The 10,416-nt window shown below is 31.6% G+C and overlaps 1 protein-coding gene across 1 annotated transcript in view; it reads right to left on the bottom strand.

The window, feature by feature from the left end:
* Positions 1-4,927, bottom strand: part of LOC107007401 (crooked neck-like protein 1) — a 9,325-nt gene extending 4,398 nt beyond the window's left edge. Inside the window, exons 1-2 of the mRNA XM_015206016.2 lie at positions 3,757-4,927; positions 3,592-3,657 (exon numbers count right to left, since the gene is read on the bottom strand). Coding sequence (XP_015061502.1) covers positions 3,592-3,657; positions 3,757-4,910 — 1,220 coding nt within the window. The 5' untranslated portion in view covers positions 4,911-4,927. The remainder of the gene's footprint in view (positions 1-3,591; positions 3,658-3,756) is intronic.
* Positions 4,928-10,416: the final 5,489 nt, after the last annotated feature.

Here is a 10,416-nt window from a genome sequence, read left to right as displayed (position 1 = left end):
GGGGGGGGGGGGGGGGGTAGAGGGGTCCTCCTGTCTCCAATCTTATATGAGATACTTTCCGCAAAACCATCCCATCCCTTCATGATATTCTTCCAAAAACCGCAACCAAAAGGCAAAACAATATATCTAGTTTTCCAACCACCTTCTAAAACCCCATCTACTTTATAACTTATAAGTTGGAGTTTTGAACTTAACAGTTCGATTACAAAATTCAACAACCATATCGTAGTTGACTTTAAAGCATGCAATTAATTGAGGAATATTTATTTCCGAACAAGCCATAGAATCCCGTAGCCTCATAATCAGGGAAGAACAATCTAGACAAAAGGAGTGAACGGTTTGTAAGCCTAGATTACATTTGTCATCACCAGAAACCTAGTACCACCATATCACAACATTTAGCCCTCCATCCAGGACAATTAGAATTAAACTGGATCACTAGAACAACCAAATCTTTTCAAAATGAGGACATCTTACAAAGAATCAGCTTGAGGCACTCCCTGACGAAATCCAAAAGGAACTTTTAACTGTTTATGAGTCTGGATGAACTTAATTCATGTAACATAGGTCACACGACAGTAAATCAACTAGAAAACAGGGAAAGGAACTAGATATATAGACGTGAGAACTTTTTGAGAATGAAACATGAGAAGAATTCTGGTGGCTTAATGCAAGAAAGGAATCCTAGGAATCAAATGCTTTGCCCCCGACTATTTTGTGCAATAAACATTGGTCTCATATTAACTCCCATAAAAGAAAAGACGGTATCATATTAACCAAAAATAGATCTACCCTGTGCACTGTATACAACATCTAAAGATGTCTCACAATCTCAACTGTATTATTCCTCACATCTTCATTTGATGGCTTTCTAAGACAAGTAACAGTTCTATTCAAATAAAAACATAGCCACCCCAAAAAGAAGTGCTAAGTTGGAAACTTTACAAGCATCGAAAAGGTACTTAAACCATCTTCATTTGATGGTTTTGATCATTTAATACAAGTAATGACCATTTAGCAAGTAGTAAGTACTTTAGAAATTAACTGATTCAAAGAACCAATCAAATGAAAAATGTAATTACTTGCAAATTGATCATGAAAATGCATGTGGAGCAAGACAAAGAAATGAAATAGAATGAAAACTGATAAGTTATTTTTATAAGGTGGAGCTCTGGCTTTAATAATTTGACAAACCCTTGTGTGAAGACAAGGAGGTGGTTTCGGAAGACCCTCGACTCAAGTAAAACAATTCAAAGCAGATATGGAAATAAGAAATACAGTAGCGAAAAACCCATGTTAAAAATACTAGAGAAAAGAACAGTTACAACAATAATAATATAATACCGAAACAAAGGAGACAAGTAGTGGTAATGAAAATCACAGAGAGAAAATAGAAGAAAAGTAACAACAACACTAGTAAGAAAAACTAGACCGCGCAAGACTGTCTACTAACCTCCTATCCCAACCCCTGACCTCCACACCCTCCTATCTACGGTCATGTCCTTTGTAAGTTGCATGAGTGACATGTCCTCTCTAATCACATCTCCTCCAATGCTTCTTCAGCCTACCTTAATCTCTCCTCAGACCCCCAATATCGATCTGGTTTAGCAAATTTACCAGTTAATTCAATTTTATAATTACCAACTTGAAAGGGGTAAAACACAGGTATTTCCCAAAGCAATGGTTGGTCCCTCTATACTTGCTCCAAGTTTGTACATATTTCCAGAGAATATCCACGTTATGGATTTAAGTGCTGCTAACATAGAGAATACTAGAACATACAACATTACCCACCCAAACCATCTTAGTCTCAATGAGTTCACCCAAAAAACTGAAGGTTCAAATAGATTGTTATTTCTAACCATCACCAACCCCCATTATTTAATGCTCATAGATACCATTTGCTTGTTGTACATCTCTTCTTAATCATGAAATGAATGCTGCAGAAAGTGTGCACTTCAGTAGATTTCTCCAAAAGCATGAGCTCATTGTTCCAAACCTCTCCCTTCATGAGGTACTTTTAAAAAGAGTGCAGCACTGTGATTAAACATTAAGTACTTCTGTAGTTTTAAACATTCAGGAAGGTAACTAAATGGACTTCGACTCTGACTCATTGACTGCGCATTGAACTTGATTGAGTTAAGGGTACTGGGCTAGATGCAGATCCTTAGTATTATCACCCTAAGCAATAGATATGAGCTCAACTATCAAGTAGTAGGGGTTTAAGAATGCAAAATATCTCTAAAGTAAGTTGATCCCTTCCAATTTGTACTCATTTTGGGAACTGAAACTACTGGTGGCCTCATTAAGTTGACGCAGAAACTCTGTCCAGACTCCAGACTACACAGCTAGTGACAGCCTTCAAACTAATTAAAAACAAATATCAACATATTCATATGATTTGGGCGCATTTGACATGTAGGGACACAATCCTTCACCTTGAAAATTATCTCATGGATCATATCCTCCAGTGTTTAGTTGGGTATAAAGTAAGTGAAATATAATATACAAGGTGGAGGGTGGGATATGAGGATAATGTTCTAATGATAATTTTGGATACTAAAGATTGAAAATAATGTTTCTATGTTAGGTTAAAGCAAGAGATAAGTAGCATGAGTAGGGGCACTGATAAAGAAAAGTGATTCCTGCCCCCCTTAGGTGGAAAATGATCAAACACTGGAGAATGATTTCATCTAAGAGAAGTTGTCGGTCGAACCAAACACACAAGAATTAAGGAAATTCGACTTCCCATCACAAAACCAGTCACTGAAGGTAACCCCAACAAAGACCAACTCAGCACGTGGAAAATCTTTGTTAGCCTTAGGGGCATTAGTTGGGTCATGCCTAACAAAATAACTCATTTGCTATATAGTTGAGAGGAAGCAGGAATAGGAGCTGCTGACAAAGACAGATGGAGGATTGTCCCGGCTTGTATCTTGTGGACAATATGGAAGGAAAGGAATTCAAGATGTTTTGAGAGCAAAAATTGTGATCTACAGATGATCAAACTAAATTGCGTTAAGACTTTTTGTTTCTGGTGTAAACAAATATACTTAAGAGGACACTGACTCAATTATAGACATCCTAGGATCTTGTTAGAATTAGAGTCAGTTATGTCTTTTTGATTTCGCTGTAAATATGGTTTCAGTGCAAACCATGTACTGACTTGTCAATAAACAAAAATGTTACCTTCTCAAAAAAAAGAAAAGAACATATAAAACTGCAGAATCAATAAAACCCACACCAAGGAACCCCAATTCTACTCAAAGCCTGATGGAATTAAGGTTATATTTTGAAACTAGCAACCAAACAACTGAAAGAGAACCCCTTGGAATCTTAAAGTTGGGAATATCGCAGATGATGGATGCATCGAGCTCAAGAAGGTTTGGGCTGCACCGAGAAAATTTCTTAGGCCTTGAGACAGAGCACCCTAATTAAGGAAGAGATAATATGGATACAACGATAACCGCTGTTCGTAAATCTAGATTACATTTTCCATTACCAGTATCAAAGACATAAAGCATAAATAATACAGTTCATCAACCAAATGAGTTACATAGTGATATTTCAGTCAAGACAACGATGTCCTACCTGTAGACATCTCTGGTTCTTTCCATGTCTTCTGCATCAAGCTCTTCATATAATGCATAATTAATCCTAAAAAGCGCAAAGTCAGCCAATGAACATATATGCATGCTAAGGTATCCAAAATAGAACTAAAATTATCACATTTAAAATAAAGGTTGTCAAATTTACCATAAGTAAATGTATCGCTGCCAATATCGCTTCTCTTCAGCAGGAGGAACATTAGCAATGGCTCTCTCATAAACCTCTCTAATCCTCTCTTTATTTCCAACGCTCTCTTCCAGCCGAATATAATCAAACCACGTGTCATAGTTACGTGGATTCTTCCTCACTTCATCCTCATACTGAAACCTCCTTTTTCCAACTATAGCGTCCTCAATACCTTCTCTATCACCATACTGCTTTTCAAATGCCACAAACTTCCTGTACAAATCTTCAGCTCGCCCTTTCGGTATGTGATCAAGTGCAAACTTATATATACACCTTGCCCTCTCCGTTTCCTTACACTTCTCCTCAAACTCAGCAAATGCCACAAACAACTGCTCAGCTTCCTCATCATCTGCCAACTTATCCACAGCCCTCTCATAACAATTCCTCGCCCTTCCTATCTCCCCATTCTTCATCTCAAATTTCGCAAACCTAATCCAAGCACTAACTTTCGGATGACACTGCACAAATCTCTCGAAAATCGCTCTTGCTCTCTCTATTTCATTATACCTTAACTCAAACTTAATATAAGACAACCACCCTTGCTGATCAGGCGTCCAACCCATCCACCTCTCAAAAATCTGTCTAGCACCAGCCACATTGCCTAACATCTCCTCCATATGAATATACTTGTACCACAACTGATCAACCCTAGGCAAAAGAGTAACAGCTCGATCCCATACATTACGAGCATGATTAACAAACTTATTCTTCATCTCCACATCAGCATACTTCAACCACATGGTATGGTCACGGTAATCCACTTCCAGTGCACGTTCCCATATAGAACGAGCACGCTTGAAATCCTTTTGTGATTCTTCCCACTTAGCATATTTCACCCACACACTCTTGTTCCACCGTACACGGCTAATTAACGCCTCGAATTCCTTTCGCTTACGAAGACGGTAATCAGCAAGCTCTGTTGGATCAGTGATTTTCTGCTTCGGTGGTCTGATTTCAGCCTCTTGACGTTCCCTAGCTTCCCGGAGGATTTGCTCAGCGGTGATTTGGATTGGAGCTGGGGTTTTGTTCTTCACCCGCGTAGGTCTAGGAAGCTTTACCTCCGTTTCCTTGCGAGTGAGATAACCTAGACTTGGGTCTGCATCTCTGGAACCCATTGGAAGAGAAACCGGTGACTAAACGGAGTGAATTGAAGCAATTGAACGGAATATATTTCTAGGGTTCCGGCGAAGAGAAATTATTTTTTCCTTTTTTTTGTTACTGGAACGATTGGTGGTAATGTGTAAAATGCATAATACTATTCTTAGGTAGGACATATTTTGGAATTCTTTTTCCCGAGTTTAATCATAAAATTATATTAAATTTTAAAAATAAAATTAATTACGTAAATAAAAATTTATATTAAATAAATAAAAGACTTCATAATAACGTTAAATTAAATATTTAAGATACATACTGTCGTTTGAAAATATAGTTAATAAACATATGTTTTTAATTAATTTTATAAAAATAATTTATCTATATTTTACAATTTAGTATATTTTAATTAAATTAATTATAATAACTAAAAGTATAAAAATTTTATGAACAATGCATGCTTGGCAAAAAGATTAATATTATAATTTATAAATATAGAGACTGTGCACACTCTCTTGAAGACAAGTAATGAATGCACAAATTGAACGCATGTCATTTTTTAATTGGTAATTTTATCATTACACATATTTATTGATAATAAAACTTATATATATTTAATTATTTTTGTTTTTTTCTTTGTAAAATATTTATTTTAATTTCTTTTCAATTAATTAAAAAAATTTCTGTATTTAAATAACTATTTAAAAATATTTTTTAATTTTAATGTTTTAATATTTTAATGTTTTATTTAATTTTCTTCACTCATTTTTATATCCATTCAAAATTAACTTATTTTAAATACAAAACATTTGAAATCAAATGAAAAGGAAAGACAAAAAAAATAAACTCAATAGTTTATAAAAGAAAAAAAAATGAATTTAAGTAAAAAACATAGTTTCGATAGAAGGTAAATAAAATGTGTATTAACTTAATTTAAATACAAGACATAAAAAATAAGATTATTCTTTTAAAAAGTATTTTAAAATTATTTTTAAAAAAGATTACGAATTTTTTTAAAAAAAATTAAGAAATATTTTTTAATTTTTTTATTAAAATTAAAGAAATTATTTATACACATGACGCGCGAGTGTGTACAAACACAACCGACTTGGGTGGTTTAATGTGCCACATCAGCACAAAAGGTGCACAAAATGTAAATAAAATGAGTTCAAGGGGTAATAGAATCTTAGTTAAGTTTAGGTGTATCTCTGAGATTTCGGTCATATGATAGGGGTAGTTAAGTTTAGGTGTATCTTTGGGATTTCGATCATATGATAGGGGTACTTATGCATTATCCCTAAATACAATGTCATAATTATAAAAACACTCGACAAAAAGATAATCTATGAAGTCTAACTAAAAAGCAGATTGCAATGTAAAATATCGAGTCAATACTTCGAAAACAAATAAAATTGAACATATACATAAATATGATATATTTATTTATTTAAAAAAGAATTTATAAGTCCAAACTTATTCAACAATGAATTCTACTTTATTTTTTTAAAAAAAGAAGTTAAAATACTAGCAAAAATCATACTAATTAAAAAAAAATAGATAATACATAAAATTGCATGGAAAGGTTGATAATGAGAAGAAAATAAAATATAAATAATAAAATATATTTTTAAAAAACATTCGAATAATAAATATAAAAATAATTTAAAATAATGGAAAATGTTTCCTTCTTGGAAAAAAATTCTTCCATATTTGGTTAATTCTTTTTTTTTTACTATTTCATTTATTTTAATTTATGTGACACTTTTTGTTTTCAAGAGTCAAACAATTTATGTTTGACCGGTAATTTATGCATGGAATCTTCAAATTTTTAGAAATGAAATTTATATATTTATAAATTACGTAAAAGATACTATAAGTCACAATAATTGATAGTTCAAAATATTTGTAAGATGTATGAAAAATTTAAGGTCAAAGATAGACTTGTTTAAATCTCAAAATTCAAAAAGTGTCACATAAATTAGAGTAAATTTTAGGTTTAGCAAACATAAGAATCATATTTGTATGCTATAGCTATAGTTTGTATAATTGCGTTTCATAACAAACTTTATGTTTGCTATGACTATTAATATGTATATTTCGGTATACATATACAAAAGAATCAATTGTATAATCAGTTTCGGTATACATATGTATAATTATAAGTGTATATAAGACAAAAATATTTGTATTTATATTTGTATTTGTATATATGACTTTCTCTTGCTTTATACAAACACAAACACAATTTATACATTTGTGTTTGTATAAAGTGAGAGGTGAGTAAGAGAGGCGAGCGAGATATCCTTGGGAGAGAGGCGAACGAAAAGATATGTATAAATACTATTTTCTCTCGCTTTATACAAACGCAAACACATTTTATACATTTGTATTTTGTATAAAGTGAAAGAGGTGAGAGAGACACATACAACGAGAAATTGAGAGTTGCGAGCGAGAAATTCCGGGAGAGAGGCGAATAACAATTGTTTGTCACGGGTTACAATTAAATTGAACTATGGTTATAACATTTAATTTGAATTAATAATTTGTTATTCTATACAGTTTTCCCCTTGAATTAAGACGGAGGGAGTAAAAGTTTTGGAATCCTACAAATAAAAGATTAGTGTTATAGATAATAACAATCACAATATAGTCGTTTAGAGAAGACATACTACATAAATATGTCATTTAATTTGACCTCAACTCGTATTTATATCTTTCAATTAGTCGTTTAGAGAAGACATACTACATAAATATGTCATTTAACTTGACTTCAACTCGTATTTATACCTTTCAATTTTGAGTGTGCATAAACATACACTTAAGTTTGTAAAATTAAGCAAATAGATACGCATGTTCTAGATGACATCCTACATGATAATTTATGTTATATGTGTATTATGTCACGTATAATTCATGTGTTTCCTTGTTTAATTTTATACAAATTTAAGTATTTATTTGTATACAGACAAAATTAAAGAACATAAATGTACAATGAGACCACTTTAAATGTCATATTTATTTATCTATGCCGTTAGATAATTTTGCTTATGAGGAGATTATTATCTCTATAATTTTAGTAATTTCTTTATATTAGTTTCTCAGGTCAAATGGGCAGCTCAAACCTAAAGTCACTAAATCAATCACTTTAGACCCTTGAAAAATAAGGTCTCAAAATTGTTCAATGTAAATTGATTTGTTTAATATTTGTTGTCGATTTTTATTATTCTCTTTAAATATAATTGATGTAACTATAAATTAAAAGTTGTAGGAAAAGAAATATGTGGTTACTTTCTACTTCTTAATTTGTTTAATTTTATTTCAATTTGAATCAATCATATTTTAACATTGATTCTCTAAGATTTCTTCAATTCTTTAAGGTGTCTTCTTAGACATTTCAAGCTCAAACAAATTATATTATCAAATAATTAAATTTAAAAATACATTATCTTAACTTTAAATGTCTTCTAAAGCTTAAAAATCACTACAATATTAATAATTTAATACACAATTTTTAACTAACCTAATACTAAATATTACATAAGTAAAAATGATACTCTACTTAACATACTCAATTTGGAGTCTAATTCTATTTTTAAATACTTTTACTACTTTTAGAATAATTTGATAGTTTGTGTAATAATTCATTCAATTAAAAATTTTCTCAAAACTATAATCAATAACAAGTTAGATAAGATATAAACATTTGTAGTGTTATATACCCTACGATCATTTATATATGTCTATTCGTATCTTACAGATTATTACAAGAAATATTATACTGTCAATTGCAAAAAAATAAAATAAATAATTATCAAATTATAATTGACTATCGTGTATTTTAAGAATTTATAAGAACAAAAAATATTTAAAAAATTATTAAACAAACCTATTATTTTTATATAATATAATTTGGCTTTAGATTTCATATTTTATCAAGCTTGGTAAGTCAAATAATATTATAGCATCTTTTTATAGTTTTTTTTTTTGTATCTAATTTATCATCATCATATTTTGTCATTGTTAGCTTTTGCATGAATTTCTAATTGTTTCGCAATGTCTTACAAGTTAAAATTCCTATTCATTTTGTTTATGTAATTTCTACAGACTTAATCGATAAGTATGCTAGTAATCTTTACTCTTTAGTTCCATATTAATTAATATGTGAGGAGTTGAAGTTGTAAAGCATGCGCTTGACAAGGGCATAAACATGATAATATGAACCATTTACTAGAGGTTAGAGTTGTTCTATTTCATTAATTGATGACCATTCTAAAAGATATATCTTTATTTGTTTTTTGAAAAATCTGAATCACTAGCTATTATATTCTTGAGAAAGGTAACTAGGTGTTTTCTGTTGCAATATTTAATCAACTTTAGGAATTAGGAAGAGACATGTATTTACTGTGCTCTTTACTATTTAGATCTCCAGAGGCAATGTTGGCACACATGTGATCATCTTTGATACTATGAATACTTAGTCTTTTTTATTCTATCTTTGATCATCTGATAAATGTTTGATTCAATGAATATTTAGCCTCTTCCTTCTACTTTTGATCATATTTTGAAATATTTCGTCTCCTTTTAAACTACATTTTAGTCTGGCTTTTTGCTTAAATTTTTTTTTTCATGTGCATTGTTATTTTTCTTTGCATAACATTTTACCCACATAAATAAAGTTCTAGTTTATGTATCCCTTAATTATGTTCAACCCTTCATTGCACTTGAGTACATAAAATGTGTCCCATGCTACCAAATTGACCTTCAAACACTTTGTGGCAAGATGAATATAGCACCCTAAAAGTTATGAATGGAGAACAATACATTATTCAACTTTCTCTATTTTCTTAACTTTGTGATCTTTGTCGAAATAAAATATGTTGCTAATCTTTTTTTCTATAGGCAGGGAATTTGAAATTGTGTTCTGCAAAAAGTTGGAAGAAGCGACCTGAATATCTGGGAAAGAGATTGCGGGTGGTTATGGAAGCATGTGAAAGCACTCGCACACCAACAATAAATATGAATCCCCTCGTTGCTCTACCTTCTATTTTGGTGATGATGGATGAATTTAATCAAGAATGGCAAATGGAAATAGTGCACAAGGGATCACATCGCTGAGAAGTGATATGATTGATTGTCATACTTGTTGTTTTGTTCAACGGGGCGTACGCTTTTCGGGAGATAGCAATTAAGTGATATAATGGATTGTTGTAGTTGTTGCTTTGTTTTTGAAGGAATATTAATTGTATTGAAGTGTTAACCTAATAAGGGAATACATGGGAGATATATATAGGAGATATAGGAAGGAGTACTAATCCTAATAGGACTAGGATTAAGGAGTACTAATCCTAATAGGACTAGGATTAGTATACAGTAAATACTAATATTATTTAATACTATTTATTTAATACTATCTGTTATTATCCCCCCTCAAGCTGAGCTGAGCGGAAGCGAACGGAAGCTTGGAACTGAGGTAATCGTGCTGTCGGCTCGGGAGAGGCTTGGTGAGAATATCAGCCGGTTGTTCTT

Source organism: Solanum pennellii, chromosome 12 (assembly GCF_001406875.1).
Source record: "Solanum pennellii chromosome 12, SPENNV200".
NCBI lineage: Eukaryota > Viridiplantae > Streptophyta > Magnoliopsida > Solanales > Solanaceae > Solanum > Solanum pennellii.
Note: the sequence above shows the minus strand (reverse complement) of the source record. Positions and strands in the feature narration are given on the sequence as shown.